The 26,340-nt window shown below is 44.3% G+C and overlaps 1 protein-coding gene across 6 annotated transcripts in view; it reads left to right on the top strand.

The window, feature by feature from the left end:
• The window catches only part of LOC147637617 (Metallopeptidase M24 family protein), a 212,691-nt gene that overhangs the window by 134,159 nt on the left and 52,192 nt on the right, over window positions 1-26,340 (top strand). For 5 of the 6 annotated variants that reach the window (XM_086799443.1, XM_086799444.1, XM_086799442.1 and 2 more), the window contains 4 exons: window positions 13,072-13,114; window positions 14,657-14,740; window positions 15,097-15,138; window positions 25,932-26,002. In XM_086799443.1, the coding sequence (XP_086655569.1) occupies window positions 13,072-13,114; window positions 14,657-14,740; window positions 15,097-15,138; window positions 25,932-26,002 (240 nt within the window). The remainder of the gene's footprint in view (window positions 1-13,071; window positions 13,115-14,656; window positions 14,741-15,096; window positions 15,139-25,931; window positions 26,003-26,340) is intronic. The other variant, XM_086799445.1, reaches the window with a different exon arrangement.

Below are 26,340 nucleotides of genomic sequence, written 5' to 3'. Positions count from 1 at the left end.
TCCCAGCAGATAATCGATGAGGAAAGGGGTTGCGCAGCCTGAAAACAGTGAAAAACGTGCTGCTGTTGATGAACCGTTTGCAGATTAGGCTTGGCGGGTTGCTTACTGATATGACGAGCTGCAAAAAGATGCGTGGGTTGCTAAGGAAAATCGCCATGAAGAAGAAGGTGCGCACCACCATGTGAACCACGAGCTGCACAAGAAACTGCAGCGTGTCGAAGATGGGGTGCATGGCGAAGATAGGCTAAGAAGGTATGACGAACTGCATGAGAAAAACACTGCCTTGCTGAAGATAAATTGTTGATGCTTGAAGAAATGCCTGAGGGCTACAGAGAAGAAGATGAAGATGAGCTAGGGCTGAAATGGGAGCTAGGTGGAGACCTGCTCTGATACCATGTTAGAAACATGGCGAGCAGAAATTAGACTAAAGCTGAAAACTGAAATCAGAGAAGACAAAAACACGCTGAGATACTTCCATTGATGTGACCCCTTGAATATATAGGGGGAAAGTACAAGAGCTGAGCATGAGTGCATATGGGATAAATCCGTGAGTGCCACATGGCATACACTGAGATGACCAAGACTAAAAAAAAACTCCTAGTGAGCATTTAGTAAAAGTACTCCTAGTGAGCACTTAATTACAACATTTTTGGGATGCACTTACATGATAGGCTGGCCTATTAGGTGGTGAGCTACCCGGCACAAGATCAATGCAATGATCTTCTGGTCGTACGGGTGGCAACTCATTTGGTAACTCATCAGCAAAACAATCATTGTATTCTTGCAAGAATTTCAGTGTATCATTACTAAGAGTGTTTACATGTATATTATTTTTCTCAACATGATCCCGTACAAAAATCAAGTACGCAAAAACACTCTTTTTCATTACTTTCTTAATTTGTACATCAGATATAAGGGGAATGGTATCACCCTTTTCACCTGCATCAATTACATGCTCTCGACCTTTATGCATGAAGGTGATCTTGTTGGTCTTGTAAGCCTTGCATGGATCAATACGTGTATGCCAAGGCTTTCCAAGCAATACATCACAACCATTCAAAGGTGCCACAAGAAATATCTCATGATCCACATAGCCTTGAATGTGTATGCGCAACTTGCCAATAATAGGCATAACCTGCACTTCTCTTCCAACAAAGGCAACCTCTGCTTCAATTTGAGGACCCTGTCCTCCACCTCAATACCCAAAGCAGCTATCATCTCTGTAGATATGAAGTTCTCAGTTGCACAATCATCAAATATGAACAAAGCAAGCTGTCCCCAAGCTTTACATACAACCCTGTCTTTGCTATCATGTGAAGTGTTGCCCTGCACATCTGGAACCATATGCACATTAGGCTTTGATGCATTTGCATTATCACGCTTCTTCTTGTTTGGGCATGCCTTTGCAATATGCTCGGTGCTACCACAAATAAAGCATTTCCCCGCTTTTTCTGCGCTGGAGTGAGACCATAGTCTCTTACTTTGAAGCGACGCTTCTTGGTAGTGTTATTTTTACCCTTTGGATCTTTTTTATCTTGGTTTTGGTCCTTTTTAGGTGGCTGTCCATTATTTTGAAGGTTTTGGATAGCCCTCTCTTTGCCTTGAAATGAGGGTTTAGCCTTATTGGATCGACTCAATTTGAGTTCCAATTGCTTGGTGGCAGTAGTGGCTACGATTAGTTGGTGTAAGGTGTGACCACGATACATTTGTAGTCCCGCTTTGTACATGGGTTGTAATCCCGATTAAAACCTTCTCTTCCTTTTCGCCTTGGTGACATGCATAAATGGAGACACCTCCAAAAGCACTTTCCAAAACTTTTGTACATATGCATTCACTGATTCTCTCTCATTTTGCTTCACCCAATCCCACTTCATTATTATCTCATTCAATGCATTGGGAGACAAGAATTGAGCATAGAACCTCTCCTTGAACTCTTCCCATGATCTAACAGGATTCGGTGAGAGCTTCTCTATGAGCCACCAATGGGCAGCAGTGCCTTTCATAAACAGGCTTACATGCCGGATCATGGATTTCTGAATGAAATCCTCATCACTGAAAGCGATATCAAACTGGGCAATAAAAGCAAGTGCCTTTGATGCATCATATTCCCCATGATATGTGTCAAACTTCACAAATTTATCTCCGGCTTTGAAGTCACGAGACTTTGATGCATGTGCCTGCATCTCAACATGTTTTTCCGCATGTTTGTCCATTGGGACAATCCCTGTGACTCATTTTAGGAGCAAAAGGTGATGCTTAAGGCATAGATACATGTGCCCTGTAAGCATGAGGCATGGCTGGACTCTCAACATGCATTGGTACATTTTCAGCCATAGCTTCTCCCTCACAAGAACACTCGAAGGCATGAGTGGCATGAGAGATATGCGGAATACCTGCACTAACAGAAAATTGCAGCCCATGTTGCATGTGTTGTGCATACACATTTTCAGCCGGCAATGGCATTTGACATACATTTTGACCACTACCATAAAGATTGTATCCTTCATGGGCTACATAAGGTATTCCTGCATGGCGTGAAGTCACTGATTGTTTCTCTCCCATAGCATGGAGATTCATCCTCTTAGACATAAGTTCTTGTTCGGATACTTGTGGGGATTCCAAGACAATTGGGATGGTTGCCTTTTCTGCATAGCCATCCTCGGTATGAGCCTAAGTATGCTCGTGCTGCATCCCTCGGTTGCATGTGCAACTCTTGAGCAATCATTGCCATTGCATGATCCATATAAGATTCAGCTTTCTTGGCTTTCAAACGGTCATGTACCAATGGATCCTTGCGGTGGTAAAGATTCAATTCTTCTTGTTGTGCATGGAGAAGAGCCTCCATATGAGTAAGTTTAGCCCTCAAGACTATGGACTCTTCTTCCTGCAACTTCTATTTGCCACGGGGGATGGCTGTCCCACAGATTTATGTTTCCTATTGTGCACCACATGCGTTTGCTCATCCTGTAAAGCATTGGAGGCATGCATTTCGTTGTCCCTGTCTCTTGTGTTAGCATCTCCAACATTCATTGTATGGCTATCCATAATGATCTAAGTGTAGAGATAGCTAGTGTTCACGATGACCCTCTCTCACGATAGAAGTGAAAGAGAACCGTATGCTCTAATACCAATGTGACTTGGTTGAACACAATGCTAATCAATACACTTAAATACACTAAGATTTGATTAGCACATGCTTAATACAAGAAGTAATTTGTCGAATTGACAAGAGACACACAATGAGCCGGAACAGCCGGCCCCTCCCTCAAATAAAGTATATTGATCTTGGAAGAATCAAGTAGTACAAAGTGTCATGGGCATTTTTGACCAGATTTCCATACCAATGCATATGAATACTGTATTGCAAAGTGGTTGTCGATGTAGACTTCCAACCCACACTACCCTCTCAAGTGCCCATGTTCCCTACCATCTGCTCTCTATTGTTCCATCAACACATGGTAGCAACAATCTGCAAGAGAGCACGTAGGACAAGAGAACACTACACAGGGTATGTGATCTTGTAATCTAGTTCCTCCCTCCTGCTACTTGCTCCCATATTTAAGCATAAAAGCTTACCAATAGCAAGTAGAGTCGATGACAGCGGAAGTCTTCGCGATTGAAGTCCTTGGAGTGTTGAGATCTTGGATTTGTCGCCTTTCTTTGCGACAAAAGTCTTCAAGAGGATGAAGGGAACCTTGGGAAAGCTTCCCCTATGGTTCAACTTGAGAAAGGAGAGCTGAAATTAGGGTTTTCAGCAAAAAGACCAGAAATTACTGCAATAAAGAGAGCTGTTTTTCTGAATTTCAGTCATTGGGAGTATGTAGGAGAGTGATTAGCACCCGGAAACACTCTTGGAAGCTTGAAAAACAACTTAGCAAGCTTGGATATGGCGTTGGTGAGGAGAGAGTGCAAAAAATACAGCCCAAATGCCGTCATGAACGAGGCGCCAATCCCTAGAGAGAGGAGGAGTGAGGTGGTGAGTTGTCCAGTGTAGGTGGTAGGCAGTTGCTTTGTGGAGCAGCTAGAGTGGACACATGGTTGGTTACTCCCTTTGTACAAAGGGGATAAGGTCTGGGCAGTGGACATTGGGTTTTGTCCACCTCGGGACATCAGTGTGTGTGAACACCGGGCTGGTCATAATTTATAAGTGAGTTTTGGTCGCCCAAAACTTAATGAAGTGTGTACACACTCACTTATAAATTAGTGCTAACTCCTAAGGCTAGGTTTATGACCCATACTTACCACCTGTCACATGCCACATAAGCATGTCAGTAGACAGTGTCACATGCCACATAAACATGTCAGTAGACAGTGTCACACGCACGGTTCGTAGGCGGGCGTTCCCTTACCCGGAACTACACACTGGTCAAGCAAGCATGAAAACAACATGCAATTTCAATTGCAAGCAAGCACATAGAGATGCTATGCAATGCAACATTAGTATGGACAATCCTCATTCATGAGACTATACCGAAGTAGACGTGCTCCAGGCAAGTACATAAGGTACCAGACCCAATGGAACACCAATCCCCCAGGCATTTCTGGGCATGTACACAGAGGCACAAGTCCCAACGGAAAGCCAACTACACAGTATCTCATGAGTGGCATCAATCCCCGGCATATACAACTGCCATGGACACCAGTCCAATGTACATACATGATGAGAAAGCACGAGTGGACCGATTGGGTGGCCAAATGGTGACACTGATCTTCCCTGCATGTAAGCTCTCTCTGACATAGTGATAATGAATCTCAATGTGCTTGGTACGTGCATGAAATACGGGATTTTGTGCCACGGCCATAGCACTCTGGCTAGTAGTGAGAATGGTGGTGGATGTCTGTTGACACTCACGAAGATCAGACAATAATCTCCTCAACCATACATAATCTAGGTAATGGAGTTGATAGTTATATAGTCTTGTGGATTGACTACCATGAGTATATAACATGCACGTTCCTTGGGCATGTTCCTGGATTTAGCTATGTATATAATTAAGCTGTTTTAGTGGACATGCAGATTTCACATTGTGAAGTTTTCGTCCGAGTTGCGGCCAGTTGATATTGTGCTAATTTTTTCTATCTTTAGCGGTGCATTTGTCCTATGAACTACTTATTTACTGAACTAATTCTTTCTATTTGCTACTTCCTGTAGTGCTAGGCTTCATTATGGCTGAGTCTGCTCTGCATCTTCGGAGGTTTGATAGAAACTCAGTACGAAGGCCTTTGTGTGAATATATGCTCTTATGTGTGTGTGTGTGAGAGAGAGAGCATATCTTGATACAGAGTTCTACACCCACTATTGGGCACTGATGACGTTAGTGGGGATGTTGTAGTATCTAGTCCATACTATATGCATAATGGAGTTGACAGTTATATAGTCTTGTGGGTTGACTACCATGAGTATATAACATGCACGTTCCTAAAAGGTGAATTTGGACATGTTCCTGGATTCATCTAGGTATATATATATATACATAATCTGTTGTAGCTATGAAGACTGTCCTGTACTCATCCTCGCAAGTAGACGTGGCAACAATGGGTCGCTTTTTGTTCAATCAAGATATGCATGAATTGCCAAGAAAAAAACAATTCCCACTGGTGGATTGCCTGGTATCATAATCAACAGCCTAATCTGAATCACTGGATGCATAAAGTTGCAAGCTGCCCCCCCTGGGATAGAACAAACCAAGATCCAGAGTATCCTGAAGATAACGGGAAATGCATTTGACTGCTTGCCAATGCTTTGTGCCTGGGCTGTTGCTCAACAAAGACACCCCAAAAGATATGTCAGGCCTTGTGTTACACAAGTAAATGAGGCATCCCACTACCTGGTTGTAAATGCCGGCCTCAAAAGGCTCACCAATGTCATGCATAGTAAGCCATACGCTTGGTTCTGCTGGAGTAGAAATTGGCTTACATTCTTCCATGTGAAACCTTTTTAGGAAACTTTTTATGTACTTAGTTTGCTGCATAACAATGCCATCATCTCTATGCATAAACTATATGCCAAGATAGTAGTGTAAAGGCCCCAAATCTGACATATCAAATTTAGCTTTCAAATTAGCCTTGAAATCTGAAATTTGTTCTTTTCTAGTCCTTGTTATGAGCATGTCATCTACATACAAGATAACTATGAGAGTATCGGCACCAGTTTTCTTCACATACAATATGCTTTCGACTAGACTATTCGCATAACCCTGGCTGGTTAGGTGGGCATGTATTTTATCATACCAAGCTCTTGGAGCTTGCTTTAACCCATACAATGCTTTTTGTAACCTGCATACTTTATGTTGCTCACCGGGAACTACAAAACCAATGGGCTGATTTACATATACTTCCTCTTGTAAATCCCCATTTAAGAATACAGTTTTGATGTCCAATTGATGCACTTTCCATCCTTTATGTGCAGCCAATGCAATCACTGATCGGATTGTAGTCATTCTTGAAGTAGGAGCAAAAGTCTCCTCATAATCTATTCCCTTTTTCTAAGAATAGTCTTTAGCCACAAGTCTTGCTTTGTACTTGTCAACAGTACCATCAGACTCTTTTTGACTTTGTACACGCACTTTGTTCCAATGACATTCTTGCCTTTCGGCAAGTCCGCAAGATCCCAAGTATTGTCTTCATGATAGAAGAGATTTCATCTTGCATGGCTTGCACCTAGTGCTCATTCTCTTGTGCTTCTTCATAAGAAGAAGGCTCTTTTGAATCAAAGGGACCACCCATGGCTAATGCAAACTTCCCATGATGCATATTCAATGCACGGCTGGAACTAGCCCTTGTTCTACATGTCAGTGGAGCTGCAAGTTTGCTACCTTGCAAAGTTTTCAGCAACCATCCTGGCACCGACTTGGCTGTGTCTATGGCTATTTGCTCTTCCTTGACAAGATCTTCAACTTCTTCCATAGAAGGGGGCATCTTTATTTTGTCACATTCATTGATGACTACTCTAGGTTTGCTTGGGTTTACAACTTTTGGATGGAAGCTATAATGTGTGCAACTCATGTAGATGTCCAACGAAAGCTTTGAAGACCATAACACCATTTTAGGTTTGGTATAGCCAAAAGTGGATTATATGCGCACATTCGGGTGTTTGACACATGCACATGTGCCAGATCAACTCAGAACAAAGCTAGATGATAAATCAATAAAATGAATTTTTGTGGGCTACAACAATGAGAGCAAAGGATACGGTCTTTACAATCTAGCAACACGCCGGATTTTTGTCAGTAGAGATGTGGTATTTCCTGAAAATTCAGTTCAGCCCATGTACAGCTTGTATAAAAGTAATGATACAAGCATACAAGACATGTTTGATGGGCTATTACCCATTGCAATTAGGGGGCATTCAGATCAGCCAGCCCCTACACAATAAAATCCTCATGCAGAACACGTGGAACAGCCAGCTTCATAACCCTTTGATGGGTCTTTCACCAAACACTTCCCATCTTCAAATTCAACCTTTAAACCTTGGTCGTTTATGGCTGAGACGGAGAGCAGATTTTTCTTTATCCCTAGAACATACAACACTTTTGTCATACATATATTTGCACATTGGCTGCAACAAGTATGACATTGCCAATTCCCTTTATTGAATAAGTGGTATGATCTGCACATGATAAAGTGCGGCCATTTGAAGCATAAACCAAGTGCCGAAATACATCTTTGCATGAAGTGATGTGGCTCGAAGCACCACTACGAAAATACCATGATATATCCTGTTTGTCAGATGCAATCGAAGACATCATTGTCTGAAGCACTTGGTGTGTCACTAGTGCATGTGACAAAAAAAGTGTACTCTTCTTGAATTACATTAGCCGATTGCTCTGCTTTGTCATTAGAAGAGTCTGCTACTGCATTGCCTACATCTTTCTTCTCCTCTTTTGCAATCCGCTGTCTACATTCATTGATGTAGTGGCCAAGCTTATGGCAGTAGTGACATTTGCACTTCTTTTTAGCCTTTGTTAGACTTTTCACCACCAAAAGAGGGCTATCCATGACCAGCCTTACTAGACTGGTGTCCCCCATGCTTAAAGCTCTTTGCTTTACCCTCATCCTTGGCTGTAAATGCCTTGTCTCCACCACAGTTGCTAGATAGGTTTGCTCTTGTTTGCTCTTCTTGCAAGAGTAAACCCACCAGCTCTTTAAGAGTGACGGGATTAGCACCTCATCTCATAGAGAGGTTGAGAGAGGTGTGAAAGCCCAAATAGGAAGGTGGTAAAGAATTAAGAGTGTTGGCGACCAGTTGTTTGTCTCGGATAACCTCATCAATGTTGAGCAATTGTTCCTGCAAATCTTTCACTTTGGTGAGATGATCCGACATGGAGTCACCCTCATCCATAGAAAGAAGATCCCAATTGCCTCTTCAAGTAGGCAACTCTTGCCTCGTTACGTACTTGATACATTGCTTCCAATGTGTCCCATGTGTCTTGCAGGACCGAATGTGTGGAATAATAGACCTTTTCGCTCAAAGGGCTATCAAGGACATGGTCTCTGCATCCTTGGAGTCCCATCTCTTTTGCTTGTGTGGGAGTAGGTTCTACTTCAGAAGCTCTTTGAGCACCTCCCCTTTGAGTCGTTGCTAGTTGTATGGTAAGTGGGCGTGTGTCGTCACCACACACGATGCCCCAAAGCCCTTTGGCTACCAGCAAAGTACGGATCAAGAAACTCCATAGGGAGTAGCTTGATCCATCCAACTTGTCCTCCTGGGTGAGCATACCAAATACATCTCTTGCATTTTGAGCCACGTAAACAAAATACCAATGTGCACTGCCAGGCAACCAATGTGCAAGCAAACGAAGCACTAATGTGCACTTCCAGGCAACCAAATGTCCTGTGCAAACTTCTGCCTGCAACTTCAAGCAAGTATAAACTTGCACCAAATTGTCCAAGTACACTCAATGTGTATACATATGTGACAAATCATTGCTGTAAGCCGCTGTTACATGCTCCAAACTGAAAAGCCCCAATGTTTATGCACTGCAATTGCTTCAATATGCAGTCAATTGCCCAATTTTCACAAAAGCCCCAAATTTTTGGAACTGAAAGAGGCTCAATTTATTGATTTTGACCTCAATTTGAAAAACCTCCCAAATTCCAATCAAAGCAAAATGTTCAATTTTGGCAATTCTCATCAATTTGAGAAATTTGCTGATGGTGGTTCCTGACATAGTCTTTAATTTTCCAAGCAAAGGGAAATCTTGCCAAATTCCCAAATTTGTGTACCTGCAAATGTCTGATATTTGTAAAAGCAAATCTCTTTACTGCACAGCCGGTACACAGGAGGTAGGCAGGTACACATGGGGGCACCGTGTTGACAAGGCGCCTTGGGCATGGGCTTGTAGACGTGGAGGGACACTCCGAGGTGCCGTGGATAGGTGCCTGTAGGGCATGAAGACGGCAACACTGGTGTCGGCGAGCTGCAATGTGGAGGTCGTCGGCGAGGGCGACCAGCAGAGCCGGATCAGAGCCAACGTGAAGTGCCGATAGATGGAAGGGCCGACAGCAACAAAGTTGGATGGCAACGGCGATGAGCTGTCGGAAATAGGGGACCAAAAGAATGGCGATTTCCGTTGGATGCCACGTAAGGCATAGATGTGGTGGAGCTCTACCCGCCTGCACCCGCCGGTGTGGAAAGAGCACTGCCGACGGGCTGGGCGGCGGCGGTTTACCTGGCACTAGTGCTTCCCGAGGCGGAGGCAGAAATGGGCTGAACAGGGCCGGATGGGCGTCGCATAGGAGGCACGCGTGCAGTGGAGAGGTCGCCGGAAGTAGCAGTCGTGGACGGAGGCAGAGGGCCAAATGGAGACTGCTGGGCGGCCGACGGACAGAGAGCCGGAGTTGGAACAACAAGCTTTGATACCAAATGTTGGGACTCACTCAGTCACACACAACAGGGTTTCTCGCAGATTAGGGTTAGTTGCAGAAACAAGAAGCTCACACAAAGAGAGAGAGCAAGACAATGTGTGGTGATCACAAATGCAAGTCAACCCTTGCATGTGAGTCACATCCATATAATATACAAGTACAAAAGTTATATGGATAGAGTGTCCTTTCACACTTGATATCCAAGGGGAAAAACCACATGGGAAAAAGTGCCCTTGGTTAAGCCCTGTTCATACGTAGCACTACTATAAGTGAGCATATGCCTACAAAAATGTTATCAAAGATGCTCCTTCCGTGTAAGAATCCATTCTCAGTATTATGAATGACATCGTGCAAAATTGGCTGCAATCTAATGCTCACTGCCTTAGCAAGAATCTTATATGCAGTCCCAAGTAAGGTAATAGCTCGCCACTGACCAATTAATGTTTTATCCCCACTCTTAAGGATAAGGAAGATAAGCCCCTCAGTGAGAGAAGAAGGCATAGAACCTGTGTCCCACATCTCTTGGAGAGCCAATGTGATCTCAACCCTAATCTTATCCCAAAAAGTAATGAAAAAAACAGGGGAGAGGCCATCCTCCCCTGGACACTTACCATGAGGTAAGGCATGAAGAGCACGATTGAACTCCCACATAGAAAAAGGGGCATCGAGAAGGGCACACATCTCCTCAGTGATCAAATGTGGCAATGCATTCCAAACCTTCCTCTGTGCCCTATGTCTCAAGTCAGAGTGAGGCTCAGCACTAAGAAGCTGACGATACAAACTAGGGGAAATCTGTCTAACCATAAGAGGATCTGAATGAAGAGTGCCATGTGAATCCTGCAACTGCCTGACACAATCTCTAGCGTGAGATGGGCCGTGAGTAGTAATGAAATGTTTGTTGCATTTGTCACCCATCTGGGTCCAAAAGGATTCCTGGGCATGGTAACGGTACTCCGCATGCTGCCCAAGAGTGTGATGATGAAGCTCTGCCCTAATAGTACATAAAGAATCTGCAACCCATTGAGCATGAGGATGTTTCTCGTGCTCTTTCTGGAAGGCAGCCAGTCTACGTCTAATAGCCCTTTCTAAATCCAAGGCCTCTTGCCTCTTAGAAAGGGCACATGTGTGATAAAAGTCACTAATATCACAGAGGCAGAGGCCAGGCTTTGTGAGGCCTGCGAGAAATCACGAGATCTCGAAATATCAAGCATGCGACGTGATAGCTCTGCATCTGCATCTGAGAGCAAATGTTAGGGATGCGTACATGGGGTGCTGATCCATGGTGACTCGGATCTCTAATGCATAAAACCACTGGCAATGATTCGATTTAGAGGTGCATGCAACAATAAAAGTATGCCCCCCTCTGTCAAGCACCCAATCATCCACTTAAAATCGGTCTAAACGTGCATAAATGCATCCTGCATCCCTTCTTTTGTTAGACCATTGATAAACAAGAGTGGATGGTCTCCTCGTAATGTTATCCTCATGCCAACAATCTTTGCCATGAATGGAGAGTATAAACCTCTCCCAAGACACTCTCTCAAGAGGATACACCAAGTCCTCATGTCCACCTCTTTTATCCATTGGTATCTCAACCATGTTAAAATTCCCACCAATAATCCAATGGTCAGCATGAGGCATCAACATAGTGAGAGATTTCCAAAAGACAATCCTCTCACCTCTATGGTTAGGATCATAGAGGTTAAGAATACCAATGCGTGTAACACCTTGCATAAGAAGAGGATCCACTGTGCTCTTGCAGGCAAAATGACACTGTGTCCAATGATGCAAGGCAAGACCAAGGCTGAAACAGAAATACAAACACGACCTTTGGTACCAATAGCTGGTGACCAAAAGGTTTGTCCTCATAGAAGCTTGCCTGATCTTCAACATTGGCCAGCATCCGGTTTATGCTCTTGCAAGAGCGATACATCCATAGGTCAACTTGTAACTGCACTATGAAGCTGAGTTTTGACAATTACTTTCCACTGACGTGGAAAAAAACCTCCAAGACGTTGAATGTTCCATGAAACAATCCTCATAAGGACTTAGAGTAGGAACGACCAGATCTCGTGGTCGACGAAGGACCCCCTTTAGAGACGGAGGTACGTCTCGCATAGGTAAGGGAGGGAAAATTTGACGATGAAAACCTTACCTCTCATACCTAGTTTGGGAAAAGCCTTGGGTGGTCCTCAAAACTGGAGAGGTACCATGACAGTGCAACTGCGCAACATCATCCTCGAGGGTCTGATCATCCTGTAACGTTAACGCAACATCCTCCTGCAAGGGATCCAAAGGCTTATCCTCCAAAGAAGGATCAACATTCTGTGAGGGAGGCAAGAGCTGCATAAGGGTTGGGATGCTCCGCTGGGGGGCGGGGGGGGGTAGGTACGGGGGTCCGAGGGCGCCTGCCATCTCTAACCACAACCCAACTTACACAATGGTAACTTCTGGATATACATTTGAACACTCCAAGAGTATATTGAAATTGTGTTCAGTGCTCATGGGACACTGTCACCATAGTTTCCAGAAATGCCGTTTCTGGCCCACCGAAACGTTTCCACGTTTCGGAAACGTTTCTGTTTCCAGAAACGGCGTTTCCAAGTCCCTGTTTTTCCTGGGTTCAGAAACCCACGTGCTGTTTTTCGCCGCCATTCTGCGCGCTTATTTCCGCCATTCTGATCTATCATTTGAGTCTTTGAGATTGAACTTGAGCAAAGATGTATTTTTCAAGCTTTTGTAATGTTTTTATTAATTATATATGTATGTATTAAACCCTAAAACCGAAACTCCGTTTCCCCGTTTCTTCCCGAAGGCCGAAACTCCGAAACTCCGTTTCCCGCCGTGCTCCGCACCCCCGTTTCCGAAACTCGTGGAAACTATGACTGTCACTCAATCCCAAGTTTGCTCAAGCCTTGATCCTTTCTATGCTACCTTGTCATGGCCTTGTTGCACCTCAAAAACTTCTATAATAAAGACGACTCCACTATGTTCACATTTTCAAGCAATCAAACTCAAAGTATGAGGCTCGGCTTGGTCAAGTTTTCAGACCCTGCTAATTTATTCGGTTTTTTTCTTTTTGTCTTGCATATTCCAAAGGTTTTTTAGATTTTAGACAACTTTTTTATTCATACAGACTTCTTATAAGCAGTTTGGAATCTTTTATTTATTTACTTATTGTTCAAAAGTATTTTTATTTTGCAGCGCCACACTGCATTATGGACATGCAGCAGCACCAAATGACCGGGTACAATGTTATATTTTGCCTTATCTTTTATCTTTTGTACTATGGTTTGTGTCACTGGTCTTTGCCTTTCTCACCTTTTTCTTTCAAGTTTGAATCAAACCTGGAAGACTGTTTTTGTCACAACTGTCTGTTCAACAATGAGCCAGTTAGGTTGGATCAAATCCTTCATATCAGGTTATTAAATTACAAGGAATGTATGAGCGGAAGAGTGAAATGCATTACAGAGAAGCAACAATATAAGATATGTTTGGTCAAGTCATGTAGTAGAGTTTGGATTTTGCAATATGTAAACCATAGGTATTGCAAAAGGTGTGTTTTGGTTTTGTAGTGCTTATATGAGGCAAATAAGCTGCATCATCACCGATGGAGGTGTGGCCTAGTGGTTTGGTGCACTCGTTCAGGATGGGGTCTGGGTTTGAGTCCCAACTAGGCTTGGGCTCCTCAGAGGCACCCACCGCCTTATGGCGGGTTCTTCTCACCACCTTCCGGTGGGCAACCATGTAACTTCTGAAGGATGTATGATTGGGGAAAAAAAAGGTGGCATTATCATATCAACACGAGGTTTCATAATCATAAGCTGTTTCCAAGTTCACTAAAAGTTTCCATGCAAGAAAATTTCTAGGACAACCTGCTGATTTCCTAAGCATGCATATCAAGAATCACATTTGTTGAGGGTTAGGAGGTCTTATAAACATTTGATGCTGTAGGATGCACATGGCACATGGGTTAGGTTAAATTTGCAAGATTTCCATTGTTTGAAGATAGCTTAATGTTGACAAAGGTCTCCTTAAATAACAAGCATTGGTGCACCTTGAAATAATGGCTCATAACTGTGCTGCCTGCATCATGTACGGTAGTCTGGGAGTGGGCTCAGCGTATAGGTCTCGTATGTTGATGTCATCAGATTGCCAATCAAACTCCTGGGGTTGCCGCTGCTTCTTGCTGCTCTCAGGTGAGGCGGTGGCTGGTTCTTTTGCCGAAGGATGTGGCAGAGAAGGAGAAATAATCTCGAGACATATGTAGGAGATGAAGAGGATCATACTTGAACCTTCTCACATCCTTTTTGTTATTACATTGCATATTTGAGTCATGTTGGTAGTGATGCATTATTTATGTTAATGTCTCCACGGCTGGAAATCATTTGTGTCAAGTGTTGTCCGCTTGATGTCCTCTTGTGCATGCAGTTTTTTACCTTAGCACGTCAAAGCTTCCCTTTGCCTACATGAATTTGTGGTGAAAAAAGTATAACTAGGAAACACAAAGCTTCATTTAAAGGACATGCCATTTTTAATTTTTAGATTTTTTGAAGTTTAAACAAGAGAAACAATAAAGGACATTACCCAAGGAGTTCAAATCTTTAGTTTTTTAGGCCTCATCTTGTCAGTACTCCCACAGGCTGTGTTTCCGGGGCTTTGAGTAAAGAGACATGTTTATGCTGTTTTTTGCATCACATGTTTAAGTAAAATTTTTAATGCCTTGGGTTTCTCTTTCTCTGAGGGATTTTGTGTTGAACAAATCAAGTAATTAATGGCTATGTTACAGACAATTGAGGATGGTGATATGGCACTATTGGACATGGGAGCTGAATATCATTTCTATGATTCTGACATAACGTGCTCATTTCCGGTACTATGCTTTTGTTGTGCAGGGATATGTAATCCGTTTTTAATACAATTGTTAATGTTTTTATCTAGATTTATTATATATGATTAGAATGTCTCTCGAAGGGTCCATGTAGCTGAATGATATGAAGGATAGGGATTTTGAAGGTGCGAAAAAAACTATTTATCTCGAGATAAAGATATTCGACTTAGACTCTAATAATGCGATCTGTGTACTTTCCACCAAGTTTCTTGTGCCATAAAACAAGCTTTGTCTATCATGGGTTGAAGGTTTTATGAACATGAGGACCATTGGGTATAAAACAAGCTTGGTTTAATGATTTTGAAATGGAGTTAAAAGTTTTGGTGCTTGCCTTTCAGGTCAACGGAGTCTTCACCAAAGACCAACGCATTGTATATGAGGTTAGCATCCAACAGTAGGTTTTTTTTGGGGGGTTGTGTGTGTGTGTGTGTGTGTGTGTGTGTATACATACATAGATAGAAAGAGAGAGAGAAAGAAAGAAAGAAAGAAAGTGTGTGTGTGTGTATACATACATAGATAGATAGAGAAAAAAAGAAAGAAAGTAATATTATGTCTACAGTAGACCTCAAGGGTCTGTGAGACCATAAGTGGTACAATGATACCATGGATATACTGAGCCATGGAAAAAGTAAATAAGAGAAAAGAAAAACGACTATCGTTAGTGTATACAGATGTGATGTCAGCATGTGACCGTGTACAGGAGAAACTAAGCCATGCTCAACTAATAAGGATGTCCTCCTCAGCCAATATGGATCTGATGGCCGAGATAATATCTGGCCTCTATGATGGAAGCCCTCAAAATAGATCGAGCTCCATCACTCAAGAACCCGGGCGGAGGACCGGACCGCTGGTGCGGGCGGTTGGCTTTGATGTGGAGGATGCATGACGACTGAAGAAATCTGTAATGACCTTCTTGGAAGTATCATATGTAGTCGACAGGTTTGATGCACATGGCCCCCAGATTGACCATCTCCCCCCTTTTCACTCTCCACTCTACCTCTCACGACAGAAGATCAACCAAATCCTCAGTTGGATCTACTGCAACTTTACATACATCCGACATGGGTGTCTCCTTCCTCCGAGCTTGGCACAAAAACCTTGTTTTACAGGGACCACTTTTTTTGAGTCTCTGAGGATGGTTTCATTGTGATTCCAAGATACATACAGATCCATATGTCACATGCCATGCGTATGCAGATTGGTGAACTCACGGCCTTAGAGTCGAGAGTGGTATACCCCACACAAGGATCGGATATGCACCACAGGAGAGGCTGAAGGTGGAAGATGAAGCACACTACAGCCCGGCCTGCTATGAGATATGGTAGAGATTCCACTCCCTCTTCTGCAAGGGGTTTGGTCCACTCACTTAGGTGATGCATTTTGATGATAAGAGATGCGTAGGCATGTACTTACTGGAGATCAGACATCATAGGGATGCATTAGTGAGACATTATACCGAGAGGCAGACCCAATCTCTTTTTTTCCCGAAAAAGAGACTTCTATTAAGTATGAATTTTTTTTACAAAAAGGGAGATTTCAAACCAAGCAAGGGGGAAATCTCAACCAATCGGGTGCCTTGTGCTGCCATCAAGACCCCATATGAGATCGAGTGGAAAAAATGCCATGATCCCATTCTCTCATGAATTGGCCACGTTTTCTCTATGCGGCTAAGGAATTAGGCCTCCTTTGCAAATCATCCTGTGTCCAACAATCCCTACCATAGAAGGAAAGTATAAATCTCTCCTAGGAGGGAGCAGTTTTACACATGGCAGACAAAAACCATGTATCTGCTCATGAAGAAAAATCTGTGGGGGCTAGTTGAGGGAAGAGATGAATGCCCAGAGGTGAGAGGGAAAAATGAGTGGAAGAGTAGGAATGAGAAAGCATCAGGACTTATCGCACTCAGTTTAAATGACGAAATCATTCATCACATCACAGGGATATAATGGGCAAAAGATGCATGGGATGAACTCAAGAAATTATTTGGCACACAAGCTAAAAATTCAAAGATAAATCTGTTAATGCAATTCTACAAATTGGAAATGAAGGAAAGTGAACCTTTAATCACACACTTGAACAGATATAAAAGCATTAAGCAACAACTGGCAGCAGCTATTGGCAAAAAGGTAGAAGATGAAGAGGCACTAGCAGTGCTTCTGAAGAGTGTGGACAAAGGTGAATATGAAAACATTGTAGCAACATTAAAGAATGTACCTGAATTGAAGCTACACGAGATAGAAGGAGCTCTACTAGAGCAAGAGACCAGAGGCAAAGAGAAGAAATGGCTGGACTCAACAGCACGAGAAGAAAAAGCATTCTTCACCCGAGGAGGATTCTCTCGAGGACGAGGACGAGGACGAGGAAGAGGTAGAGTAGGAGGAAGGACCTTCACTTGTTGCCACAACTGTGGAAAGCCAGGACACATGGCAAGAGACTGCTACATCAAATCCAGTGGAGAAGGAACGACATCAGCAAACTTCATGGAGGCTCCTAAGGAAGTGGAGTTAGATCATCTTTTCTGAGAGAGAGAGAGAGTGAAATCCCACAACCCAAGTAACCTGCCCCAATAGAGTAAAACCACCTCTGAGCCACCGATGATGTAGGCCATGTGGTAGATGTATGTGTGAGCACTTTAGTCAAGGTCACGGGCACTTGTAGTAGCCTTGGACACATAGAGAGAGAGAGAGAGAGTGTGTCAAGGACTATGAGTTTAGGGACTTGAGGCAGTGGTCGCGGACTATCAAGTAAGAGGGAAACTTGGTATAGGGTCCAGGTGTGCTAAGAGTATTCACTTGAGAGGGGAGGTGTTGAAATATAGAAGTGAATAGGGTGTGTGCGGGAACAAGCCCTTAGCAAGAGGCTGTAAAAGAGAATCTGTAAATATGAGAGAACCTGTGAAAAGGTAAGAAGTATCTACTGGAAGAGAATAAAAGGGTAGCATGAGGAGATTTAGGAGGTGTGGAGATATTCTGGGAGAGGTGGAGAGAATCAAGCAAAAGAGGTGGAGTGAATCAAGGAGAAATCAGTGGGATTGGATGCTTGGATGTAAACTCTATAAATTGAGGCATTGGCCTAATGAGAATTTGTTGGTTTTTGATTATCCATGCCTACATTAAGCTATCAGTTAATTGCTCACTAATCACGTCTTAATTATCGTATAATCTCAATGCACGGTGCCATATTCTCCTCAGCAAAATGGTGTTGTTGAGAGAAAGAACATGCCATTGATAGAAATGGCTAGATGCATGGTTGAAGGCAAAGGCTTGCCTCAAATTCTGGATGGAGGCAATCATGTGTGCTACACGTGTTTAATAGATGTCCTATCAAAGCATTGGAAACGATAACGCCATATGAGGCCTGGCACGAGAGGAAACCTAAAGTTGATCACTTCAGAGTTTTTGGATTTATTGCTTATGCACATGTACCTCAGCAATTGCGAGGTAAGCTTGATGCAAAGCTACTAAGTGCATATTTGTGGATTACAAGAGTGGCAGTAAAGACTACCGTCTCTTTAATCCTTGCACGCAAAGGATTTTGGGACAGCAGAGATGACGTGTTTGCTGAAAATTCAGACCAGCCATTGGCTGAATTTTTTGGACAGCCACATTCAGGTCCACATAACATGTTCGAAGGACTTCTCCCGTTGGGAATTGATGACACAACAGATCAGCCATCAACTTTGCCTAATGGACAATATCTGGATGCTCAAAATCAATCCATAAATGAGGTTGGAGCAAGAGCGGACAACAACGGAAGACGTTAGAGTTGTGCCTCGTTGACTGCTCCGTACCGTATAGGAGAGCAAGCTATCGGCTCCCCTTTGTAGGCAGGACACGGGCTGGTTCACGTAATGCAAGAGAACGTGTAGATGTTGCTTGCATGAGTACACTTTGTGATGCAGATGAGCCAGATTCATTTGAAGAGGCTTATGAAGATGAGCTTTGGATAAAAGCCATGCAAAACGAGATCGATTCTATCCACAAAAAACAACACATGGGATTTGGTAGACTTGCCTGTTGGCAAGAAGTCAATTGGCAGAAAGTGGGTATACAAGTTGAAAAGAAAGTCTGATGGTACCATTGACAGGTACAAGGCTAGGCTTGTGGCCAAAGGGTATGCCCAGAAAGAAAAAGGCATTGATTATGATGAGACTTTCGCACCTACTTCTCGTACGGCCACAGGTAGATGTGTTGTTGCATTGGCTACCCATCATGGATGGAAAGTGCATCAGTTGGACATAAAATCAGCTTTTCTCAATGGGGATTTGCAAGAAGAAGTTTATGTAAATCAGCCCATTGGTTTTGTGATGCATGGTCATGAAAGCAAAGTATGCAAGCTTAGAAAAGCACTTAATGGTCTCAAGCAAGCTCCCCAAGCTTGGTATGAGAAGATGCATACTTATTTGACTAGCCAAGGTTTTCACAATAGTCCAACAGAGAGCACGCTCTATGTGAAAGAGGATCATGGCACTTTGATTATGCTCATTATTTATGTGGATGACATGTTGCTAACTGGGAACGATAAGGAGAAAATTTCAGCTTTCAAAGCTGAATTGCAAACCTCATTTGAGATGATAGGTTTGGGATTGTTGCATTATTATTTGGACATACAGTTTGTGCAGACCATAGAAACATGGGACGGGGAACGGGACGGGAACGGGGCAAAAGGCCGTCCCAGGGACGGTGGAAAAAACGGCAATCTGAAAACGATTGTTTTTTTGCAATTTTTTTTAACACACTTGATTTACACTTAGAAACCAAGACATTAAGCACAAAATTGCACCAAAAAGAGGAGAAATGCATAGTCGTATTAGCAAAAAACTATAATGGGGCGCCGATGGCGTGATAAACAAAAGTGAGTGTACAATGATCAATCTAAACAAAAATGCCAAATGGCATAATGAAAGGCCCAAGGAGGGTGTACACTCAAGGCAAAATGACTAAGTGCCAAGATACAAGACTCAAGAGACTAGGCAAGAGGCTGAAAAGGGTGAAGATCAATCGTGACCTCCTCGGTGAAGTCCTCCATAGGCTGGTCCTCAAGTGGGAGGGGAGGGGGAGGTGGGGGGGACAATGCCTCGGGCACAACCTCAAGCTCCTCTAAAATCTCGGCCCTCTGCTGATCAGAGAGATGTGGGTCCTGCTGTGCCTGCTCCCATTCGGTGAGAGGATCTGCCTTCTTTGTCAAGCCCTTGCAAAGCATTCGCAAGTTGGCACTGACAAACACCAAATCATTTGCACGCTGTACACCAAGGCGGTTCCTCTTCTTAGAGGCAATGTGGCTATAAACTGACCAGAGTTGCTCTAGGCAACTGCTACTGCAAGCCTGTGAGAGTACGCGCACAGCAAATTCCTGCAACTTTGGAGTTTCCGCACCATAATCCTCCCACCAAAGTGCAGACCCTACCTTGAAGCGGTCCGCCTGTGCATCTGCCAAACCAAAAGCCCTCCGCTTCTCTCTATAAATCTGCAATTGGTCCTTGATTGTGCGGCGATCCTCCTCACTAGTGTAAAGGCGATCCAAGGTTTGTCGAAGGCCTTTGCTCACCTCTTTGTCCTTGTGTTGCCCTTTGTCTTGAAACTCAGGATCAACAATGTAGGCAGCAGCATGGAGGGGAGAGTGGTAGGCTTGCCACCTTTTCAAACATAGGGATTTGACATGTTTATAGTGAGGCTTGACTTTGAACATTGCTTTTAGCTTCTCTGTCATGCGATCCATTGCCTCGTACACTTTGCCAATGCATGGTTGAGTGGAATCCACCACCCTAAGGAGATCAATAATCGGTTGCACCATCTCCACAAGCGCCTTGGCCTCCTCCCACCATGCCGCATCATCCGCCCTTTCCCTGCAAAATTTGCCGACCGTCGTGGAAGCCTCTGAAGTGCGTGCAAACTCATCACTGAGGAAGAGTCCCCTCAATGCCCCGCTACATGTACACAAGCGGCCTAGCATGAGAAAGTTGAATGCAAACCTCGTCTCGGAATACTTAAGAAGAGAGAGGCTTGACTTCTTGGAAAACTCGTGCTGCACCCTGTGATGGTTGAGGACAAAGGTCACTATTTTGTTGGCACCCTCAATGACAGGTGCAACCCAATCCAAGGCCCCTATGTCTTTGATAAGGTTGTTGAGGCAATGGGCCATGCAAAAGCACACGGTGATGCGAGGATAAGTTGCTTGGAGAATTGTCCCCGCCGCCCTATTTGCCGGTTCTCCATCCGCACATATGGCAATGACATTCTCCGCCCCCACCGTCTCTAGTGTTGTTGCCCACTCCGCAGCAAGTATCTCGGCACTCTTCCCCGTCCCGGAAGCATCATGGGAGTCGACAAAGTATGTCTCCCCTCGTGAGTAGGCAACAACTCCATGGATGGAGCGCTTTCTAGTGTCACTCCACCCATCAACGACGAGGGTAACACCATTTTCAGCCCATTGCTCTTTCATGTGGTTGGCCGCCACCTCCACGCTTGCCTTCTCCTTGTCAAGGAGAGAGGTGCGGATGGTCTCCGAAGAGGGGGGAACATAAGAGGGTCCATACTCCGCTATCAATTTGCACATGGCCCGAAAGTATGGAGATCTATCCAAAACACCATATGCAAAACACAAACAAAATTCAGATTTTTACCATCATTTAGTCTTTTAAGTTTTAGTCTTTAAAGTTTAGAGCATGATATTTGAATTTTGAATAGTACATGAGCATAGTGCCAAGGACTTACCGTGCCGCCCGAAATGCTATGCGGTCATGAAAGAAGAATCGTGCCACCGCCATGTCCACCTCCTCTTTCAATTGAGGGTTCCAATTCTCATCAAGAGTATTTTGGCGTCCCCGGGAAGCGGATGCCTCTCTTGATGAACGAGGTACATGCGGCGTTGATGTCCTCACAAAGGATGTGGGGTCGACGGCCACTTGAGGATTGCGTTTTGCCAACTCGGCCGCCTCATAAACCACAAGCTTTTCAAGGAGCTCCTTCTTCTTCTCGGCCGAAACCTCCTTGCAAAATTGCACTTCGTTGCCGGGCTCATGCAAGAAGTGAGCACGCACTTTGTGGGCACCGCCGGTTCGCTTGTAGCCGCAAAGCTTACATACCCATGGTCTTGAACCACCCCCTTGACCGTATTGCGAGCACTCTACCTCGTCCCACCAACTCCATCGATGTACGGCGGGCCTCCTCCTTCGTGATGGAGCGGGTGTTGAAGTGGTGGAGGCGGCGGCGGACCCGGGTTGAGGAGAGGAAGGGGTTTGAGAAGAGGATGCCATAGTGATAGAGACTAGAGTAGAGCTTGAGATGGATGGTAGAGCTTGAGAAAGAGTCAAGATGGAGAATTGGGATGGAGATGTTGCAGAAGGAGAGCTTGGACAATGGAGAGGGTGAGCTTGGAGAGGGAGAGCTTGGATGTTGGAGAAGGAGAGCTTGAAGAGGGTGAGCTTGGAGAGGGAGAGCTTGGATGTTGGAGAAGGAGAGCTTGGAGAGGGAGAGCTTGAGCCTTGAGCCTTGGGTCTTGGAGAGGGAGAGCTTGGAGAGGAGATGGCTTGAGGAGAGCATGGAGGTCTCTTATATAGAAGATGGGGAGCCATGTGGGAGAGAGAGACTCAAGGAAGAAGCCTTGGAGGAGTTGCGCATCACCAAACGGCTAGGAGAGACAGCCGTTGAAGCCCCGCCAACGGTCAAAAACTGCCGCCAACGGTCAGTTTGACCGTCCCCGTACGGACAGGGAACGCCGTTCCCGGAACGTTCCCGGAACGTTCCCGGAACGCGTTCCCGGCGTCCCCGTTTCGCTGTCTGGCTGCCGTCCCCGTCCGTCCGTCCCGCGGACGTCCCGCCCCCGTCCCAGGCGTTCCCCGTCCCTAGGGTCCGTTCCCCCCCGTCCCATGTCACTATGGTGCAGATAGATGCTGGTATTTATGAGGCAGCCCACTGCTTGGCTGTAAACACTCGTATCAAAAGTCTCTCCAACATCAACATGGTCAATTTGAGCCCTGGCTCCATCGGAGTAGAGATGTGCTTACAATCTTGAAATCCAAATTTGTGCAACAGCTTTTGAATGTTACTTATGTAACACTCGCCCGAATATTCAGTTTGGGGTTTGCCAGTGAGCAAATTTATGCAGAGCCTAGGTACAAAGCATTGGCAAGCAGTGAAGCGGATCTTCTGCTATCTTCAGGGCTCCTTGGATCTTACTTTGGTATATCCCGGAGGGGCAGCTTGCAGTTACATGCCTATAGTATATGAGGCAGTGGGCTGTCTCATATACACACACCCGGATATTCAATTTGGGGTTTTCCAGTGTAGCAAATTTATGCACAACCCAGGTACTAAGCATTCGCAAGGAGTGAAGCGGATCTTCTGCTATCTTCAGGGCTCTGTGGATCTTACTTTGGTATATCCCAGGGGGGGGCAGCTTGCAATTACATGCTTATAGTGATTGAGATTGGGCTGGTGACTATGATACACGGCAATCCACTAGTGGGAATTGTTTCTTTTTGGGGCATTCATGTATATCATGGTTGAGCAAAAAGCAACCCATTGTGTCACATCTACTTGTGAGGCTGAGTACGGGGCAGCCGTTACAACCCAGTAGATTGCAAATGACTGATCTTCGTGAGTGTCAATAGGCTACCCACCTTGTACATGTTCACATTACCACTACAGGGGGGATTTATTGGCATATACGATATCAGTAGTAGGGCACTTTTTCCCTTTGGGTTTTTCCCTTTGGAGATTTGGTGTGAAAGGACATCTTCTATTTTAGTTGTATTATGATATTATGGAGTTGACCTTCTAACTCCACACATTCCAATGCAATCTCTTCTTTGTATCTCTCATCATCTCTCATCAGCTTGTGTGTACCTACTTCACTCTATGTGTGTGCTGCTGTGCCAAACCTTAGTTTAATTCCTGTAGCTCCCCTCCTCGCCCAACAATACCACTCTCTAAAATATCGAGCATGGGGCTAATGAGTATGGCCGAGAGGTCTCTCTTAGCTACGCCATGTGGAAAGGTAGCTCGATGGCGGTGGAGCATGTCCTAGATCTGTAGCTCATGAGGGGATCGTGGCCGGCGTCCAAGGGGCTTGGGGTGTCGGGCACGCTGGAATGTAGAGTCCCGGTTCGAGGTAACTCCTCTCGGGCGAGGTGGGTTTGGAGAAGCTTGAGGTGGGCCCACAAGATCCATTGTATTGGTGTCCACCTCCTGGGTCTTAAAGAAATCGGTGATGGTTGGCTGGTGAGGGAGGGGGCAGGGTGGCTGGGGCCGAAGCTCTCTCAAGAAAGTGTACTTGTGAGAGTGGGCAACCCTGTTTTTTTCTTTTTCAGGAAAGAGACTTCTACGGAAGACCCCAAGGGCCTATGAGACCAAAAGTAATACAATGGTACCATAGATATATTGAGCCATGGAAAACTGAAAGAAAAAGTAAAATGAAAACATCTGATAGTACATGTGATCAACAGATGATCCTGTGTAGAGTGAGATATGGTCTCATATAGGCTCTCAAATCCCACTGTTTGTGGTGGAGCCTTCTTGTGTCTCTAGAGGATTTATCGTATATGGAGCTGCTGCCTTGTGGAGGATGGCCACGGTCGAGTGGGCCTTAGACATCTAGCACGCTGTAACTGGACTGGTGAAGTCATTTAAATTTAGGGCTTGTGATCATCACCGAGTTTCTCCATCCTGAGGGTCTTGATATTAGGCCCCTCTACATAGATGGTCTCTTTGTCAGCACTAGTGTCTCAGGCAGTGATGTTCTAGAAAGTCAATGACTGGGGACAGTGGACCAAAACCAACCCTCATATCTCATAATATACTAGGCATTTGAAAAAGGTAGTGCTCCTCTATCTCGACCTCTAGAAAGCGTACATACTGTATCCTCCCTTGTGTCACAATGCCCTCTGCTCTTCCAAATTCCATTCTTAGGCAGTGGGATGATACTCGGATCTGTCCGATCGCTATTCGCATGGCATGTGATATGTGTCTGTAAAGATAGCCGGGCCTTGAATGAAACCATCATGTGCAATCCGCAAGAAATGATCCCGAGCTTCGTGATGGGTCTAACCATGTGATATGAGTCTGCAGTTGAATGATGCCAGAATGCATGAACGAGTTACTGTTTGTTCCAAATTTGTATATCAGAGGTTATTTTAAAGTTGTTTCTCTCATCCACGTGAAAGGAGCTCTCTTGCATCCAATTGGAACACTGAAAGCTTTTTGCTTCCCTAGTTCTTTCCCCATGAACAAGCTCTCTGTTGCTCCTTGCATCAATTTTTCCTGAGAGGGGAACATCTGAAGACTGGGTGGAGCCTCGAGGCTGTCGATTGCTGAGTGTTTTTAGGCTAATGGGTTATATTGACCTAATTCTTGTGATTTGTAATACCTTTTGTGGATGCATGGAATCAGTCCCCCCTCCCCAAAAAAAGAAAAGATCCGTCCATTAGTGAAAATATTAAAATACACATTACAACGTTTTTGTGCTTTGGGGGGGGCAGGGTGTTTTGGGGTGGGGGTGGAGGGGGGGGGTGGTGGTGGACAGCTGGCCACTCTTGGAGGGGTTCAACGATACTGTTGCAAAAAACCATCTTGAGTGAGCCTCATTTTATTATTTGCTTGTAGTTTTGTGTTGATTTAGTGTTCAAGTAGTGATGTCTGCGAGGCATCATTCCTTTTGGGCTATCTTCCAATGCTTGATGTGTATAGCCTTCAAAGATCTTCAAAAGATCCTAGAGATATTCGTAGATGAACTTTGTGTGCACTCAAAGTGAAAGGAGCATCTTGCTCATCTTTTAGAGGGATGCTGACACTACTGTATTTTGAACCCACTAAAATGTGAATTCTGGCTTAAACTGGAGTCATCCTTGGACACATGGTCTCCAAGAATGGCATCTCCAGAGAAGAAATTAAGATCCATGTGATCTTGGAATTAATACCACCACCCACATCAATTACAAGGGGTTGCATGACATGCTGAGTATTATAGAAGATTCATCTTCTATAATACTCGACATTCACCAAGGTATTACTCTCCCTAAGGATTGGCCCCATGACATTAACAAACTTATGAAATGGAAATTTTTGCCTAATTATGCTATTAGTTTTGTACGTGCAAAGTACTTTACATAGAATGTTTTTGGTATAAGGAATTGATAGGTGGATTGTTTGGAGTTGATAGTTTTTGTGTTTTCTAGGGTGTTTTGGATGCTCAAAAAGCCGTCATGGCAGCTATTAAGCCAGGTGTCAGCTGGATTGAGATGCACAAGTAAGACTATTCAACTGAGCACTGACCTGCTACTTGTTTGCAGTGCTTGGTAAGAGAGTGCAACTTATGCATCAAAAAAGTGGGTAACTGGTTCAGCAGGGGCATGCATTTGCACATAAATGCGTACTAACTGATAATTCATTTATATTTGTTTCTTAGAACGACAACAAAATATTCGTTGCTCATGTTTGTCAATAAAAACATCCATACTTACATCATACCTACATTCACACATTAATATTGCCTGCATACTTATGTTCATACATACATACATAAATACATGCATGCATGCATACATGCGTTCACGGGTGCTTGCATGCATGCATACACTGTATACG

This window comes from Cibotium barometz, chromosome 6, assembly GCF_041138505.1.
Source record: "Cibotium barometz isolate CiBa-2024 chromosome 6, ASM4113850v1, whole genome shotgun sequence".
NCBI classification, from domain to species: domain Eukaryota; kingdom Viridiplantae; phylum Streptophyta; class Polypodiopsida; order Cyatheales; family Cibotiaceae; genus Cibotium; species Cibotium barometz.
Note: the sequence above shows the minus strand (reverse complement) of the source record. Positions and strands in the feature narration are given on the sequence as shown.